At 46.1% G+C, this 20,023-nt stretch overlaps 1 protein-coding gene across 3 annotated transcripts in view; it reads right to left on the bottom strand.

The window, feature by feature from the left end:
- Positions 1-20,023, bottom strand: part of TXNDC11 (thioredoxin domain containing 11) — a 148,068-nt gene that overhangs the window by 115,961 nt on the left and 12,084 nt on the right. Inside the window, exons 2-3 of one of the 3 annotated variants that reach the window (XM_030211582.1) lie at positions 8,559-8,775; positions 5,821-5,918 (exon numbers count right to left, since the gene is read on the bottom strand). In XM_030211582.1, coding sequence (XP_030067442.1) covers positions 5,821-5,918; positions 8,559-8,775 — 315 coding nt within the window. Of the gene's footprint in view, positions 1-5,820; positions 5,919-8,558; positions 8,776-20,023 lie in introns of those variants that run through there. The other 2 variants (XM_030211583.1, XM_030211584.1) reach the window with 2 other exon arrangements.

The raw sequence follows: 20,023 nt of genomic DNA, 5'->3' as shown, positions 1-20,023 counted from the left end.
CCTTTTATTGCTCAATAGACAACAACTGAATATTCCTGAGCTTTTTTGCTCGATTTTTCGATGTTTTAAGTCTATGTTTTTAATTTACATAAATATTGATCGATGTACAGTTATGTAAGGACATCGTAACTGGTTTCCAGATTCTTTTTATATGTATTTATAATATTTTAGTATGTATTTATTGACCAGTTTAAGCATTCATTTTATTTCAATTTTATAATAATATTGTTTTAATTATTTGTTTATAGTTAGTGATATATTTCGTTTAACTTATATTTTTTACATGTTTATTAGTATTATATCGCCCCTGAAGCAGCACTGCTGGGCGAAACACGGCCATGTTGGGCATTCTTTTACCTGCTCTCTACAATAAAGACTTGTGAGTTCATCTTCCACCGCGTCTGTTTCTTCATCTTCCATTTTACAGGGTCTAGCAGACCGCTTGCCCATCTGTTTTGTAGGTTATTCCTGAGCCCAGGCAGACATGCCCTATTTTCTAGATATACTACTTTCATTCTGCAAATAAATCTCCCCTTTTACAAAGCTGTGCTAGCGGCTGCCGGTGCGGTGATGCCAACACAGCCCATTTAAAGTGAATGGGCTGTGTTGGCATTACTGCGTGGCTTTGTAAAAAGGGGGGGAAATGAGCAGTTTTATAACCATCTGCAAATTATGACTACAAAAAGTATGCACCAAGTACAAATATGGTTCATGATTCTTTTGATATGCATCTTCACACTTTTGTCTCAATTTTTTCTATATTTCTTTTGCACAGGACGTTATAGATTAACCCCCATGTTTTTCTTGAGGCTATCCTTATACATTTTTTTTGTGCACAAATTACTACATATCTATTTATATCTAGACTGATCGATCAATCTGAGTATGTTTCTCAGTAACGTATGACTAATATATGATCCACCATGAACTGTATTGGTGATGGCAGAATATAAACTATAATGTAATGTCGTGTGTGTGTGTGTGTGTGTTTTAATTCCGGGATTAATCGCATGATCCAAATGTAAAACAGCTGAAATAAATTTAGCATGTATATATGGAGGCGTATTTTCAAAGCACTTAGACTTGCAAAGTCCCTATGGAACTTTGTAAGTCTGTGCTTTGAAAATGAGTCCCATAGTTTACTTCTTTTTTTTTTTAATTGATCCTAAAATTCATCCAATAACTTTGATTCCATCTCCTCTCATCTCCCTCTCCTTGGCACTATCTCCTCCCTTCCCTCCATCCATAATTACCATTTTTTCCTTCTCTTTTTTCTCCCCTCTCTTCTATGGGCACCATCTCCCTTCTTTGATTCTTCCACCCCCTATTTCTAGCATCTGTCTCCCCCCCGCCCCCCCCCCCCCCCGAGGTCCTCCATCTTTCTTTCTCTCTCTCCATTTTTTTTTCTCCTGGCACCTCTTCTTACTTCTCTGGCACATCTCTCTCTCTAGCACCTCATTACCCTGCATCTTTCGCTCGTCTCTTTCTCCTGCCTTGGTCCCCTCCTCCTCCGCAACTCTGGGGATATTCCTATTTCTCCCGCTGCTGCAGCCGCCCCTCCGCCTCGATCTCTGGCTCTTGTTTTTCCCACTGTCGCCCCCTCCTTCCCCGAATCTCTCACTCTTCTCTTTCTGCTGCTGCTGCCACCGCCCCTCCCCTGCATCACTCACTCTTCACCTCTTTCTCCTGCCATTGCCCCCTCCTCCCCCGCATCTCTGGCTCTTCTCTTTCTGCTGCCGTTGCCGCCCACTCTCCCCCTCTCCCTATCTTTCTCCCTTTTTTCTGCTGGCAGTGCAAACTCTTCTTACCTCTCCAGCAGCCCCCCACTCCTCTGCAACTCCATCTCCCTGCTCCTCTCAGCCACTGCAGTGAAAGGATACTGCTGTGTCGCTGGTGCCGAAGCCTCTCTATAACAGGAAGTTCCGCCTCCTTTGACAGAACTTCCTGTTTCAGAGAGAGGCTTGGAGCTGGGTGACACATAGTGTTCTTTGAGTGCAGTGGCCGTGAGAAGGAGCAGGCAGAAGGAGCTGCAGAGGAGAGGAGTGTGCCAAAGAAGAAAGAAGAAGTGCAGGCAGAGCAATGCTGGATGTTTACAGGTGGGGGAGAGAGAGGTGTTAACTTGTGTTAAAAATGTTAACATGAGTTAAACATTTAATGAATTAATCGCGTTATTAACACGTTAAATGTACAGCCCTAAAATATATCCTATAAAATAAAACGCACCTCCAACATTCTGAAACTGACTGCATGGCTGAGGCATTCCTGCTCTCTGTATCCATCTCCTGAATTGACATCACGTACTTCCGGGTTCGTCACAAGCAGAAGTGACCAACCACACGAGGTTTCTCGGCGTCAGAATGTTGGAGGTGCATTCTATTAAATAGGATTGGTCAGTTCCTTGAAGCACAGCCAGAGCTCAGCGTCCTGCACAGTAACGCTCAGACACCAGAGAGAGGGGGGGGGGGGGGGGCTGACACCAGAGAGAGGGAGGAGGTATCTCTGTCACACACACACACACTCTCTCTCTCTCTCACACATTTTCTCTCTCTCACACACTCTATGTGTCACACTTATCACATTCATTCTCTATGAGTCACACAGTCACTCACACACTCTCGGTCTCATACACTTACAGGCATATTTTCAAAGCACTTTGGAAGGCTAAGTGCTTTGAAAATATGCTTGTTAGTCTCACAAACGGTTTGTGTCTCACACACACTCTCTCTCTCGCACACACTGCGTGTGAAACACACTCTCTCTCACACTGTGTCTCAAATACGCACTTGCACACACTCTCATTCTCACACACACACACACTCTCTCTCTCACAGACACACTCGCACAATCACTCTCTCTCTCACACACAGTCACTCTCACATACACTCTCTCAAGCATACACACTCTGAGGAAAACCTTGCTAGCGCCCGTTTCATTTGTGTCAGAAACGGGCCTTTTTTACTACTGTGTGTGTGTGTATATATATATATATATATATATATATATATATATATATTTATATTTATATCTATATACATATATACATATACGTAAACACTGTGTCCGGAAAAAATTGAGCCCCCTAAACATTTTACAACAACTGCAAACCTGCACCAAATTAATTAAAATTTTACGTGCACAAAGTGACATCTATTTCAAACAATGTTGTGTGGTTTCATATAAATCCACCTTAACCTTACCGAGATGTCAAATTTTAAATAACACTGCCCAAAAGTTAAGAGTTTCAAACACAGTTAATGTCAACCTGAACAGAGTCCGAATGTTTAAATCTTATTTTTTAGCATTGTATCCTTTTTCAACTTTGAGCATTTTAATTAAAACTTAATCTTCTTTAAACAATATTTTGTTTGTTTATCAATGCACAATGACATCACAGATGATGTCAGCAAGTAAGTAATTAAGTCGTGTCGGAAACTGAGATTTGTGACAGCAGTTTGCAAAAAATAAAAATCTCTTAAACAGGACAAGAGATTCTTATGTGATTTGGTGTCGGTGACACAAATAGATGTCACTTTGTGCACATAAAATTCTAATTAATTCGGTGCAGGTTCGAGGTTTTTTATTGCAAAATGTTTAGAGGGCTCACTTTTTTCTGGACATAGTGTTTATATCTCTCTATATAAAACGCACCTCCAATGTTCTATGAAGCCTCCACAAGTCCCAACGTTCTAAATGCATGGTGGTGAAACCACAATTCACCCATGACTGTTGGCCCCGCCCACGCGTAAAACGTTATGATGTCGAGGGCGGAGCTATGGCACTCAACCAATCACATCGCTCCGCACCCCAAACGTCATCACTTTTGAGACGAGGGCAGGCCACACATCGATGAAAACCACTACAACCGCTCACCCACACCCATGCCCCCCCAAAGTCTCCACCCCCCCAACATGTTGCCACGCTCCCACCCGAGGTCACAATACACACTGCTCCACCCTCCACTCCCCCCCCCCACAGATCGTTGCAACCGCCCAAAATAAATAAATAAAACAAGGAAGCGCCGCTCACCACACAGTGCTCCACCCTCCACCCCCTCCCCAGAGTTGTACCTCCCGCTGCTCCACCCTCCACTCCCCCCCCCAAACAGGTCGTCGCCACCGCACCCCCCCACAAAAATAAAAAAGGCAGCGCCACTCACCAACACCCACGCCTCGCGCTCCAAAGTCAGCACCCATCACCCCTACACACCCCCCCCCTCCCCCCCGAGGCCATGCTGCAGGACGCCAATGAACTACACTGTAAGCAAGGAAGCCCATTGGTTAATCTCTATTTCCTCTCCCCAACACAGCTGTCATTCCCATACACTCAAACCAGGCACATCCACATTGTCGTTCTTTTTGTCTTCTTCCATCTGAAACATGTCTAAACCTGTTTCTACTGGAAAAACTGCGTCTTAACAGGTAAAGGACAAAATGTTTTTGGGGTGGGGACCCTGGAACAGGGAGGGAGGGAGGGGGGGATAACCCTGGAACTCGGACGGAGGGATGACTCTGGAACCCGGACGGAGGGGGGACCCTGCAACTGGGAGGGAGGAGGGAGGGGCCCCTGGCACACACTCTGATTCTCACACACACACACTCTCTCTCTCTCATGCACACACTCGCACCCAGTCTCACTCTTTCTCTATCACACACACACACTCGCACATTCACTCTCTCTCACACAGTCACTCTCACACACACTCTGAAACTTACACACTCCGACAAAAACCTTGCTAGCGCCCGTTTCATTTCCTGGATGGTGAGAACTAGCTAGAGGGGAGAGGGCTGACTGACTTCCAGGGTGGTGGGGGCTAGATGGGAGGGGTAGCCACCTGGGGACAAGGAAGATGGTGGGATAGGGGAAACTATGAGCAAGAGACTGAATAATGCCAAAACAAGGTGGGGGGGGGGGGGGGAGAGAGAGAGAGAGAATCAGGGTGACAAATAAGGTGGGAAAATATGAGAGACTGGTTGACAACAGAATAGGGTAATGAGAAATTGAGGCCAGGTGATGGCAGGGTAGGGGGGATGCTGGCTGTGTGTTTCTGTCAGTGGCCTGCAGCACTGCATTAAGGACCATCTTTATTAAGCTTTCTTTTTCCTTAGACGTGGAATGGGAAAACAACCTTAGTAAATCAGGCTCTAAAGGAAATGCAGAAAACCTTGGAGAGGATCTGTCTCCCTTTCCCCCATCCTGTTCTTCAATTTTGGTGGAGACAACGAGAAGAGCAGTCTCCCAAATGGCTCTTAAATTTTGGGGCATGTTCCTAATATTCAAAGAAAATTTGTCAAGACCTGATGAGTCACATTATCCTGGGTCATGAATTCCTCACAATGGCTGATGTTTATCGACAAGTCTGATGCAAAAGCACAGATCTGCAAAATAAAAGAACACTGGAATCTCTGCAAGCTGATACATCACCGAACCCAAAAAAAGGATCAGTCCAACTCAACATCATACACCAGCTCCTAGGAACACATAGTTCTCTTCAACAGGTATTTACACAGCCTGCAAGGAAGCCAGGACCAAGGCAGAACCTAGAACTCAGCACTGCAAATTGAAGCTGCAGCAGCTCAGTGGACGGAACCAAGACTACTGCTTCAACATGGGCCTCTTCACTCCAGTGCCCCAGACGTAAAGCTAAAGTTCTGCCATGTAATCTCACACTCCAATTTCAGCAAGTCCAACAGTGACTCCTTAGAAACAAACAGGTCAAGCAAAATAAGAAGCAGACAGACTGCAAAGAGCGGACTCCAGCATCGAGTATACTTTATCTAGAAAAGCAGGACCCAGCAGCCAAACACAGTGTTTGTTCCTTACCTCTTATGGTATAAGTAGATCACGGGGAAATAAAAAAAGCTTTTCTGCTTCCTGCACTTCCCCTGGTTCCACCAGCAATTAACTGCCACAAACAACACCTGGAAACAAGATTGTCAGCTGTCAGGGGCAGAATACTGATAAACTACAATAAAAAACAAATGGCCATATTTCACAGCACCAAGAACATGAAACCCACAAAAACAGTCACCTCCTCTTTCTAATTTGGTTCTTATTAATAACTGAAACTGGCTCACGCCTTGTCAATTATAGCTCAAGGCAAGTTACATCCAGGTACAGCTTGGAGGGCTTACAATCTTAAATTTCTACTTGAGAGTTAAGTGACTCGCCCAGGATCACAAGGAGTGTCAGTGAGATTTGAACCCTGGCTTCACTGGTTTTTAGTCCACTGCTGTAACCGTCAGACTACTTTTCCACTTAGTCCAAACTAAGCTGAAACTTATGCTCAAAACTTTAGTTATGCATGGGACTTGAACAACAACATGGAAGTACACACACACATACAAGTATGCATATATTTAGCTGAATTTGGGGGCAATCTCTCAGGAACAAGTTTTGGGTGGAATCAGAAAAGAACACACATACTTTGTATTTTCAAATATGTGCTATCTTCTGAAGAAAATTTACAAGCACAGAAGCAGAAAGTCCATGGCAGGTGTTACACATGCTGGGGATTAAGTCTATGTGATCTGAAAATGAGGAAGGAGGTGGGACAGTACAAACAGGGCGGTTGCCCTGGGACCCCATAACATTGGCCCTGCTTAAACCTGTGGAAAGTTATGAAATATGAATGGACTTTCTCTTTGAAATCTGGTACAATGCTTGTGGGTAAATAGACTTATTCCAAAATGAACACTTTGAAAAATGAGAAAAGAAAAATGATCTGAGCCTTGACTGAATTTCTTCCTAATGTCAGTTAATAAAACCTAATAAATGAAAAACACATATATAAGGTAAGCATCAAAATCCTTTAGCACAGCCTACGATAGGTGAAATTGCCTAATAAATCCACTTTTTCTGATGCAGATTGCTCAAGAATGTCAGGAATGTGCCAAAATGGATATTTTGCAATGAATTTGTAGTTTAAGTTTTCCAATCACTTTTTAACCTTTATCTTTAGACAGCCACAGACTGTATGGAAATGTGCCTTAGCCTTCTACAACCCCTGACTCTTTTCCTCTTGCTAGATCTATGTCTCTCTGGATGAATTTCTTTCAAAACATTTGTAACTACTTTACATGCACCTTTAACACACTGCTTGCAGGAGAAATCTAGAAAGCAGCTGTGTTTCAGGTAGTACTGAAGCTGCTGTAAAAGAACAGAACTACAAATGGAGAAATCAAGTCAGCTTTCTGGCTCAAGAGAAACACAGACATTCATCTCTCTGCTCTTATTAGAGGAAGGCGATAAGTAACGATAGAAGGCATTATCTCCATGTCACTAAAACAGCTATCACGGGGCCAGGATCAGTGAAAAGTGTTCCTAATTAAGCTGCATCCTCCTGACAGAACTTCAGCCCTATACTGACTCCTATGTCATCTGGATTCAAAAGCTTCCTTTTGAACCTGTTAAGAGTCAAAACATGTCCTTACACGTTCCAAAAAGAAGAAAATATTTTACAACAAAAGCTATTTTTCCCCATTATTTGTGGTGTTATATATCAGGACAACTGCTCTTTTTTAGGCTTCCCATCAACCCCTTGGAAGACTCTGACTTATAAATACCCAAGCAGCTTCCTGGTACAGAAGTCACAGCTGAGGGCAGTTGAACAAATAATATTTGAGTTAAACTGCTAAAAGGATATATGTCTGTATATTAACTCTACACATCCTCCTATATAATAATTTGCACCTCCAACATTCTACGTCTGGATGCCTGGGTTCGTAACACAATTCCCATTGGTCCGCCCTCGCCTCTGAACGTAATGATGTCAGAGGGTGGATCAATGAAAGGGAAGGGAAACCAGCACCAGCCAGCCACAGAATGTTGGAGGTGAGGATACAATCGTGGGAGAATCACCTCCCCTCCCCCCTGTCCTCTGATTTCCAGGTCCCCCCCTCTCCTCCGAGTTCCAGGCCCGCCCCCTCCAGAAAATGAGGGCGGGTCCAGAGGCAGAGCTGAGACAGAAGGGAAGGCAGGCTGAAGCGCTGTGCCTGCTCGACTTTCACTGCTGCCGCCGGACCCAGAGGTAAGAACTTTTAAATTCAGGCCGGCATGCAGGAAGGCGAGGGGCAGGCGGAGGACTGGAAGAAGAGGGCGGGCAACGCAGGTCGGGCTGCCACTCAGAGGGGAGAGAGAGAGAGGGAGGGAGGCACGGGGGTCTGGAACTCGGAGAAGAGAGGGGGGCCTGGAACTCGGAGGAGAGGGGGGCATGGAACTCAGAGAGGAGGGGAGGAGAGGGAGGGGGCCTGGAACTCGGAGGAGAGGGGGGCATGGAACTCAGAGGGGAGGGGAGGAGAGGGAGGGAGGGGGGCGGGGGCCAAGCTGGAACTCTGAGAACCTTGCTAGCACCCGTTTCATTTGTGTCAGAAACGGGCATGTTTTACTAGTTCATAATAAAGCAGTTCTTACCAATTTCGGATGCAGCAAGGAAAATGCACACTTTTAATGCATGGAGCCTGGTTTACACACATTCTTTCTACACTGTGCATGTCATTTCAGCTGCACAAATCACTACCCAAATGAGGGTATGGAAGTAAGTCTGCAGCTGAAGCTCTTACCTGGTCCGCCAGCCTGCTGGCCACATGTTCAATCTCCTGCCTTGTGGCAATCGACTGGCCGCACCAGGGTGCGTAGAGGAAAAAGAGGGTGATCTCGGAGTCCTGGCGAATGTGCTCTGCATAGTCCAGCTGCCCCCGGAAGAGATCAATCACTGGAGATCTCGGGGAGAAGAAGTGAACCGGTGGCCTAGCTGGCATTTCTACATCTTTTGCACGACTACAATGGCAGAAAAAAAGAAAACAAAAAGGGAGAACAGGGTATTACATTATAGTGTGTTTATGTTCCAGGGGGTGAGTGTTATATAATGTTAAAGAAACTATGACAAACAATCTGCATGTTCAAAAAGGGGATTTCCCTTTAGGATTTTAAAGCTGTTGATTTTCTGGAGCTCTGGGACTTATGAAATCTCCTGTAATATAATCACAATAATGAAAAAAAGGAGACAATAACAAATCAGATTTAAAACATAAGATATTAAAATAAAGTAGCCAGTAATAATAATACTTACTTTGCTAGGATATGTGAGCTTTGGGTACATCATTTTGGTGTCACTGTTTGGGTGCCTGTGATTTGCGAGACGGAGAGAGGCCTTTTAGGTGCTACTGTCTGGGTGCCCAAAAGTCATGGGCCCTCAAACAGTGGGGCCCAAAGGTGCCAAAATGATGGCACCTCGACATAATAGCCCTGACAAAACAACTTTGTAACAAAATAGCTTATCAGCCCCTAACAAAACAGCCCTTGATAAAATGGCCCCTACCACAAAATAACCCCCTAAAAAACACATCACAAAAAAGGATGATAAACTACAAGTGAAATCTTCACTGATAAAGGCTCCTACCAGCACTGCATTGTATAAAGCATATATAAACAAAATTATATAGCTACCAACTGATATTCATGATCTGTTCTGCTGTTTATTGAAACTATTCTTCCATCAACATGTTAAATTAAAAAAACAAACCAAAACAACATTGACATCAGTTTCATAGTCTTACCAATCTTATCCTGTTTGGCAAGCTAAGATTATCTAATATAATAAAACGCACCGTGAACGTTCTAATGAGGACAACGTTCTGTGAAGCCCTGAAGCCCTGAAGCCATCTGACGTCACTGAAGCTGTAGGGTTCGTGGATTCGTGGTGTGAAGCCTTCAAGCCAGCCAGCCGTGTCTGCCCCGCCCTCGCGAAAAAAACAAACAAATCGGGAAGCGAAACGTCAGGGAAGGAGGCGGCGCTCCCGACGTCTAGCCTTCCCTTCGCTGTGTTCCGCCTTCAAAATAAGGCGGAACACAGCGAAGGGAAAGCTAGACGTCGGGAGCGCCGCCTCCTTCCCTGACGCTTCGCTGCACGAACCGCCACGGAGGTAAAGTTAAAAAGAATAAAAAAAAAAAAAAGGGATGCATGGATGCGAAGGGGTGGTGGGTGCATGGATGCGAAGGGGTGGGGGGGCATGGATGCGAGGCATGGATGCGAAGGGGGGGGGAGAAGAGGGCGGGCCAGGCTGGGACATGGGAAGAGAGTAGCATGGATGCGAGGGGGGGGGGGGTCATGGAAGGGCGAGAGGGGACTTGCTGGAAAAGGATGAATGGAGGCGGCAGGGGACAGAGGAGCATGGATGGGTATGGATTAGGAGGACAGGGCACAGGGAGAGAGGGGAATTACTGGAAATGGATGAATGGAGGGGGCAGGGGACAGAGGGAAATTGCTGGATAGGGAAAAATGGAGGGGCCAGGTGACAGATGAGCATGGATTGGAAGGGCAGGACTCAGGGAGAGGGGAATTGCTGGATAGGGATGAATGGAGGGGACAGGTGGGCATGGATGGATATGGATTGCAGAGCAGGCCTCAGGCAGAGAGGGGAAATGCTGGATAGGGAAAAATGGAGGGGCCAGGTGACAGAGGAGCATGGATGGGCATGGATTGGAAGGGCAGGACTCAGGGAGAGGGGAATTGCTGGATAGGGATGAATGGAGGGGACAGATGGGCATGGATGGATATGGATTGCAGAGCAGGCCTCAGGCAGAGAGGGGAAATGCTGGATAGGGAAAAATGGAGGGGCCAGGTGACAGAGGAGCATGGATTGGAAGGGCAGGACTCAGGGAGAGGGGAATTGCTGCATAGGGATGAATGGAGGGGACAGATGGCCATGGATGGATATGGATTGCAGGGCAGGCCTCAGGCAGAGAGGGGAAATGCTGGATAGGGATGAATGGAGGGGGCAGGTGACAGACAAACATGGATGGCCATGGATTGGGAGGGCAGGGCTCAGGGACAGAGGGGAATTGCTGGAAAAGGATGAATGGAGGGGGCAGGGGACAGATGGCCATGGATTGGGAGGGCACGGCTCACACTCTCTCTCTCATATACAATGTCTTTCTGACTCTCACTCTCACACACTCTGTCTCACACTGTATCACATTCACTCTCTATGTGCCACACAGTCACTCACACACTCGCTTGGTGTCATACACTCACTCTCACAGAGAATCTGTGTCTCACACACACTCTCTCTCTTGCCCACACACACACACTCTCTCACACTGTGTCTCACATACACACTTGCACACACTCTCATTCTCACACACACTCTCTCACAAACACACTCACACCCAGACTCACTCTCTCTCTCACACACTCACACTTTCACTCTGACTCTCAAACAGTCACTCTCACATACACTCTCCCAAACATACACACTCCAAGGAAAACCTTGCTAGCGCCCGTTTCATTTGTGTCAGAAACGGGCCTTTTTTACTAGTTAGGAATAAAATGCAGTGCCATATTCTGGGCAGCCTGATCGGCCCTTTTGACAGTGGCTGTTATGTCAGGAGATTTTTGTTTCGAGCCTTTTTGTCGGGGCTATTTTGACCGGGTACCCAAAATGACGACACCCAAAGCTCACGTACCCACAACATCAGATAAGCAGCAGTAGAATGGACTGAACTGAGAAACTCTGCCAGGTGTATGAACCCTTCCTGGTTTCTCACTGACTCACCAAGAGCCATTTGAAAGAGAAAAATGTAGAACAAATACTGAAAAACAGAAAAAAGTGTGCAAGAAAGACAGAGATGTGATAATGGGAAATGCTTATTTCTGTTCTCCAGAGACTAGGGATATGCATGGTAAAAATGTTCATCTTGGTTCGTTTCCAGATCACTCATTCAGTTTGTTTTCAAATACCAAATGATTTGATCGATTAGCTTTCATTAAAGTCAATGGGGCAAGTAAATCTGTTCTATAACAATCGGGGTTTCTATCAATTTTCAATGAAACTGGAATGGAGGTGCACCCTAGTGGTTACAGCTGTGGGCTGAGATTAAAGGAAGCCAGGGTTCAAATCCCACTGATGCTCTATTCTAAGACCTGGCAGTCTAGTTTTGATTGATCTAGGAGCCCATAAGATCAGCAGAAAACTGCCAAGCCAAAAAATAATAATAATAATTATAATAATTCTGAGTATCCATATTTCACAATGTAAAGAACTTCTTTCATTTAACTCTAACAAATTAGACAAAAGGAAATATGTTCTAAGAATACTTTTCCCCTATAATTCAAGTTCTGACATTATGAATTGACCCCCTCTCTGATATAAGATCTCATAAAATATTTTCAAACATGCTACAGGGTGCACAACTTTACTGGAAACATGGTGTACACACAGTGGTGTGCTGGTAACAACAGGCTCTCTTCCCAGTCCACCTCTGCGCGCCCCCCCCCCCCCATACCACCTCTGCGCCCCTCGTCCACCTCTGCACCCCCCCAAATTGCAGAGCTGGCTATAGCTGGGGAGAGAGCCTGGGGGGGGGGGGGGAGCAATGCATTACTCTCTCCAGGAAAAAAAAATTAAATGATCCCAGGTTCCAATCGAACTCACGAAGGGAAGGCTAGAGATGGGCAGGGCATTCAATGACGCAGCCGCTTCGACGGATGTAATAAAAAAGATTTAACCCCCCCCCCCCCCCAGGGTGGCGCGGGCCGGGCGCAGGCAAACGAGGGCTGTGGGAGGTGAGGTAAGCGGGGTAAGCATGGCTTGTGGCGTCTTCCTGCCATGCTTACCTCGTTTACCGGAGCCAGCTCGCCGTGCAGAACAACCGGCTCGCAAGATCTTTAAACATTTAACAACCAGCTCCAGCACACCACTGGTTTACACCCCAACACAAATAACAAAAATCTTGATATACAGATTCGCATACAAATCCTGATACCATGCGCCATCCTCAACCACTCAACCCCTAGCATCCCTGCCCAATACAGACACCCAAATTCTGTCACCCCCAAATGGAACAGCTCCTGATACACCAACTGAGATGTTCCTTTTCGGGGTGAGAGAAACCATAACACACCTACACAGGTACACATTAATCTCCCTCATCTTTTCCTCACAGAATCCGACAAAAATCTGACACTTCAACATAAATGCACAAACCCTGGCACACTTTATGAACAAGGGCACCTCTTCTTTTAAAGACTACTAAATATGCATATATTACATGTGATCAATAAAACATTTGCCAGCTATCTTTAACCACTAGCCCTTCAAACACCTAAAACTTCAACATAGGCATTTTCTTTCTACAGCAGTACAATCCTGGCCTCACAGATCATAATATGTAAAATAGACATCAAAAGAAATAGAAGACAGTGAGAGCAGGAAACAACAGGTACTTGTGGGAAGCAAATCGGAAGGGAAATTTTCCACAGAGCCCCAATCCTATTTGGGACAAACTTTCCCTGCACATCTCTCTTGCACCAAGAAAGAGGGAGCCCCACCTATCTTGCTATTTTCCCATATTGGAGGGAGCCAGACAGATTTCTAGGGCCATAATTTCTGGAGATGGGTTTGCATCATCAGAGTGCTACTGACCACCCTTCCCCCCCCCCCAGGATAGCCATTAGAAATGTTCCCTAATCTGCATGGCCTCCACCATGCAACAGTATCTGAGGCACTGGAGAGTCTATTCAGCCTCTGCCAAGGTGAATGCAAAGCCCTGAACCAGCAGCCCAAGCAGTAAACACCTGGCTTTGCCCTTTCTGCAGTCTGGTAGGACTCCCTGCTGCTCCTCTCCCACAGGCTGCCTCCTTTTGCATCAGCTGCTTGCCCTCCTGTCCTGGGCTGGATTCAGGGCTGTAAAACCAGGCAAGCAAAGGGGAGACACTCCCATGCACTTAAGAGGACTGCTGCACACACAAAACCCATCATGGGTGGGGGGGGGGGGGGGGGGGGGGGGGGGGGAACGAATCAGGGAACTCAGTGCTGACTTCCTCTCTATCCTTGTCTGATTCTCTCTCTCTTCTTACCTCTCACTTTCTCTTTCCTCCCTTCTTTCCCTCCTGTGGTTTCTCCGAGGGTAAAGCTGCAGATGGAGGTAGGACACATCAGGCTCCCTCCATCCGCTCTAACTCTTTCCTTCTACTGGGTCTTTCCGACTGCAACAGAAGTTGCAGCAGAGGGAAGGACCCGGGGCTGGCTGGAGAGAGCCTGCTGCAATCACTGCAGGCAGCGCTGGGTTCCCGTTTTAACAACCCGCTTGCAAAACTTTGGAAAAGATAACAACTGGCTCTTGCGAGCTGGTTCGAGCCGGCTCCAGCACACCACTGTGTACACATAAATGAGATTTCCACTAGTGGTCTCCAAGCAGAGCAGAAGAACTGTACTATGGCTTGCTGGCCATTTGGGCATTCATTTATATGTAGCACATCCATGGCAGAAGAATCATGCTACCTTGCCATAGGCTTTAGATCAGCTACCTCCTTTAACAGAGAACATAAGATTGGCCATACTGGGTCAGACCAATGGTCCATCTAGCCCAGTATCCTGCTTCCAACAGTGGCCAATCCAGGTCACAAGTATCTGACAGAAACCCAATTAGTCGCACCATTCCATGCTACCAATCCCAGGGCAGACAGTGGCTTCCCCCATGTCTATCTCAATAACATACTATGGACTTTTCCTGCAGAAACTTGTCCAAATGCTAATTACTATTACTACATCCTCAAGCAACAAGTTCCAGAGCTTTGAGTGAAAAAATATTTCCTCCTATTTGTTTTAAAAGTATTTTCAAGTACTTCCACTGGCTCCCCATTAAAGAACGAATAAACTTCAAAGTCCACACACTGATCCACAAGATCCTCCACGGAGAATCTCCAAATTACATGACCAATTTAATCGACCTTCCAGCCAGGAACAGGTCCAAATCCTCTCGAACATATCTCAATCTTCACCTGCCTAATTGCAAAGGTCTCAAATACACAACCTACTATGCATCCAACTTCTCAGTTATAGGCAGCCAACTTTGGAACACCACACCAAGATTCATTCGAACAACAAACGAACACCTATGCTTCCGAAAGATGCTGAAAACATACCTCTTCAAACAAGCCTACCCAAACAACCCAACTTAAGTTATGACTCTAACCCACACCACTAACATTAAACATGCCTCAATCCTTCCCTCACATCTCTTCCTTTTATCCTTCTCTATAAAACTGTATTATCCTAATGATACTTTTTACCCATACATTGTAGTACCTCTGTGATACTTCGTACCCTTAAAATGTGCTATCCCTGTGATACTAGGTATGTACCTAGACATTGTAAGCCGCACTGAGACTGCTATCGAGCGGGAAAGAGCGGGGTATAAATGCTATAAATAAATAAATGACCACTGGTGAAGGTGGCCTTTGTGGCTTACTGGAAGGCTTGTGTGACTGCATGTATCTTGCTTGTTGATAGAGAAAACCTGGAATTGTACATTTAAGAAGTAAAAACAGGTAATCCTGTCTGTAAGAAGTCCTATTTTCTGAATATTACTATTACAACTATTAACAGCACTAAAGAGCTTCTTAAGGTCTCTAATAATTTACCACAAGTGTACACTAGTAAACTGATCTGCTGTACTTGGCTTCCTGGTTGACTGTCACAGTATGTCTGATTCAAAGTCAAGCTGGTAAGGAAAACGTTATTAGCTTATAGCAATATGCCACCACTAGTTCAGCAGGAAAAATGCCTGGCCACCAGAATTCCAGCCAAAGGAATTTAGCTGTGATAAACAGAAAGCTATAATTTGGGACAAATTTGCAGGCAACATTTCCTATGGTACTACTACTACTACTATTTAGCATTTCTATAGCGCTACAAAGCATACGCAGCGCTGCACAAACATAGAAGAAAGACAGTCCCTGCTCAAAGAGCTTACAATCTAATAGACAAAAATAAATAAAGTAAGCAAATCAAATCAATTAATGTGAACGGGAAGGAAGAGAGGAGGGTAGGTGGAGGAGAGTGGTTACAAGTGGTTACGAGTCAAAAGCAATGTTAAAGAGGTGGGCTTTCAGTCTAGATTTAAAGGTAGCCAAGGATGGGGCAAGACATAGGGGCTCAGGAAGTTTATTCCAGGCGTAGGGTGCAGCGAGACAGAAGGCGCGAAGTCTGGAGTTGGCAGTAGTGGAGAAGGGAACAGATAAGAAGGATTTATCCATGGAGCGGAGTGCACAGGAAGGGGTGTAGGGATGGACGAGTGTGGAGAGATACTGGGGAGCAGCAGAGTGAGTACATTTATAGGTTAGCAGAAGAAGTTTGAACAGGATGCGAAAACGGATAGGGAGCCAGTGAAGGGTCTTGAGGAGAGGGGTAGTACGAGTAAAGCGACCCTGGCGGAAGATGAGACGGGCAGCAGAGTTTTGAACCAACTGATTCCAGAGTAAGCAGTGGCTTCTTCCCAAGTCTTTCTCAATAGCAAACTATGGACTTTTCCTGCAGGAACTTATTCAAACCTTTTAAAAACCCTGATATGTTAACTGCTGTAAATACATCCTCTGGCAATGAGATCCAGAGCTTAACTATTTGTTGAGTGAAAAAAATATTTACTTCTACTCGCTTTAAAAGTATTACCATGTAACGTTGTTGAGTATACCCTTGTCTTTGTACTTAGAAACAATTAATTTTTACCCATTCTATACCACTCAGGATTTTGTAGACCTCTATCGTATCCCCCCCCCCCCCCTCAGCCGTATCTTTTCCATGCTGAAGAGCCCTAATCTCTTTAGCTTTCCTTATATGAGAGGAGTTCAATCCCCATTATCATTTTGGTAGCTCTTCTTTCACCTTTTCTAATTCCGCTATATCTTTTTTGAGATACGGAGGCCAAACTTGCATGCAGTACTCAAGGTGAGATCGCACCATGGAGCAATACAGAGGCATTATAGTATTCTTTGTCTTATTTTCCATCTCTTTACTAATATTTCCTTTGCTTTTTTGGCTGCTGCTGCATAACGGGCTAAAGAGTTCAGAAAATTGCCTACTCCACAAATAGGTCCACAAAAGCTAAACAGTGAAGCAAGAAACAGCAGAGCAGTGAGTCAAATATTAAAAGAGTTCTTTATTCACATAACCAAGAACCCGACACGGGCTGTGTTTTGGTCTAATGGCTTGAATCAGGAATTCAAAAAAACTACAAAAATATATATATACTAGTAAATAAGGCCCGTTTCTGACACAAATGAAACGGGCGCTAGCAAGGTTTTCCTGGGAGTGTGTATGTTTGAGAGAGTGTGTGTGAGAGTGACTGTGTGAGAGAGAGAGAGTGAATGTGTGAGTGTCTGTGTGTGACAGAGTGAGTCAGGGTGCGAGTGTGTCTGTGAGACAGAGAGTGTGTGCGAGTGCGTATGTGAGAATCAGTGACTGTGAGAGAGAGTGTGTTTCACACAGATACACTGTGTGTGAGAGAGAGTATGTGTGCAATACACAGACTCTCTGTGAGTCCGAGAGAGTGTATAAGAGCGAGTGTGAGGTCGACTGTGTGACACATAGAGAGAGAATGTGGTACAGTGTGAGACATAGTGTTGAGAGACTGTGTGAGAGAAAGACACTGTGAGAGTGTGTATGACAGAGAAAGTGTGTGTGTGACAGAGATACCTCCCCCCTCCCTCTGTGGTCTCAGGACCCCCTCCCCCCTTTCAGGTCTGAGGACCCCCTCCCCCTCCTGTGGTCTCAGGACTCCCTGCCTCTCCCCCTCTCTGCGTGGTTGGCAGCACCGTGCGAGTGTGTGTGACAGAGTGAGACTGTGTGCGAGTGTGTGTGAGAGAGAGTATGTGTGATTGTCCTCTCTCCCCTGCCCCCCTCCAGCCACCCAGCGATTCTCCTCTCTCCCCTGGCCTCCCCTCCAGCCAGCCAGTGATTCTCATCTCCCCTGCCCCCCAGCTATTCCCCTGGCCCGCCCTCCAGCCACCTAGCGATTCTGCTCTCTCCCCTGCCCCCCTCCAGCCACCCAGTGATTGTCCTGTTTCCCCTGCCCCCCCTCCAGCCACCCTGCGATTCTCCTGTATCCCCTGCCCCCCCTTCGAGCCATGCAGCGATTCTCCTCTCTACCCTGCCCCCTCCATCCTTCCAGCGATTCTGCTTTCTCCCCTGCCCCCATTCCAGCCACCCAGCAATTCTGCTCTCTCCCCTCCCCCTTCTTCAGCCACCCAGCGATTTTGATCTCTCCCTCTGCCCACTCCTGCAGTCACCCAGCGAATCTGCTCTCTTCCCTGTCCCTCATGCAGCCACCCAGCGATTCTGCTCTCTCTCTCCTGCCCCCCCTGCCACCCAGCGATTCTGCTGTCTCCCCTGCCCCCCCTGCAGCCACCCAGCGAATCTGCTCTCTTCCCTGTCCCCCCTGCAGCCACCCAGCGAATTTGCTCTCTTCCCTGTCCCCTATGCAGCTACCCAGCGATTCTGCTCTGCCCCCTGCCGCCACTCAGCGATTCTGCGCTCTCCCCTGCCCCCCTGCAGCCACCCAGTTTTAAGCACCTCCAACGTTCTGAAGCAGCTGACTCCGTGGCTTCCTTGAAGGTAGGTTTTGTTGGTTCGTAACGGTGTTTTACCCACCTTCGACGTCATGATGTTTTGACGCGAGGGCGGGGCAGAGAGACATGGTCAGAGAGCGATCTACACCGTTACGAACCTACGAACCCTTGAGTGAAGCCACGGAGTCAGCTTCAGAACATTGGAGGTGCCTTTTATTATAGTAGATGTTGTAAATCAAAACAAGAATGGAAACAAATACACAAATCACTAAATAATACAAAAAAATACATAATTTAACTATAAGAAACTTTATAAAAATATCTTAAGAGCCCCCTTTCACTAAACCTTGCTAGAGATCCCCACACAACAAATGCAACAAAGCCCATTGGGGGGGGGGCTGCATCATACTTGACACGCTGGGAATCACTAGCATGGTTTAGTAAAAGGGGTCCTTAGTTACATATAAGAATGGAAATGAGGATACAAATAAATTAATAAATCCCACAATACTAAACAGAATAAATGTAAAAACACATACAAAAAGTCTACAAACAAAAATATTTAAACATCAAATACGTATTATAAGGAGAAATTAGATCTTACCTGCTAATTTTCTTTCCTCTAGACCCTCCAGACCGGTCAAGACGCGTGGGTTATGTCCTCCTACCAGCAGAGGGAGACTGAGAAAACACTAAGCTTTTGAAGCCTGTATATATAACCTGTGCAGAACCTCCACTAGCCAGTATAACCCTGACAAAGCAGAGAAACAAAAAACACTAACAACAACTAGCAACCCTGTACGTGGTCACAGTAAACTGCAAAAACAAGAAACATCTTCCGCTTGCTCTTACGGAAATATGTTCCTTTGCCTTTGATAAAACAGTTGGGCTTCTACAGGTGGACCATCAAAGAAGAGCCCCACCTGTCCCAGACTCCTATCACAAAACAGAAATAAACAGAGTCTGCAATTAGAGAAACAACAATCTACAGAAGCCAAGAATTATCCAACACACACACCTCCTGGCCTCCAATACAGACAGGGCGGGCTCTTGACCGGTCTGGAGGGTCTAGAGGAAAGAAAATTAGCAGGTAAGATCTAATTTCACCTTCCTCAGCGACCCTCCAGACCGGTCAAGACGCGTGGGACGTACCAGAGCAGTAACTAACTTACGGGAGGGACCTACTAAGGCCAGAGGTCAAAACTGCTGCCCCAAAGCGCACCTTGTCCTTTGCATGCACAGGAATCCTATAATGCTTCACAAAGGAATGCAACGAAAACCAAACCACAGCCCGACAAATATCTAACGGAGAAATCATACTATTCTCCGCCCACGAGGCTGCCATTCCCCTAGTGGAATGAGCAGACCAGCCCCTAGGCACCACAGGACCCTTCACCAAGTAAGCAGATGAAACCGCCTCCTTCAACCACCGTGCTATGGTCACCTTAGGAGCCGCTGCACCCTTCTTTGGGCCAGCATGAAGAACGAACAAACGGTCAGAGGCTCTGAAGTCCTGAGTTCCAGAGAGATAATAACTCAAAACTCTCCTGACATCCAGCTTGGCAATACCACGCTGCTCCGAATCTCCAGCCATATCACCCAACACTGGCAGAGAGATGATCTGATTAACATGGAACTCGGAAACCACCTTGGGCAAAAAAGGAAAGCACCGTCCGCAAC

Source organism: Microcaecilia unicolor, chromosome 8 (assembly GCF_901765095.1).
Source record: "Microcaecilia unicolor chromosome 8, aMicUni1.1, whole genome shotgun sequence".
Classification (NCBI taxonomy): Eukaryota; Metazoa; Chordata; class Amphibia; order Gymnophiona; family Siphonopidae; genus Microcaecilia; species Microcaecilia unicolor.
This window is presented reverse-complemented; position numbering and strand designations above follow the sequence as displayed.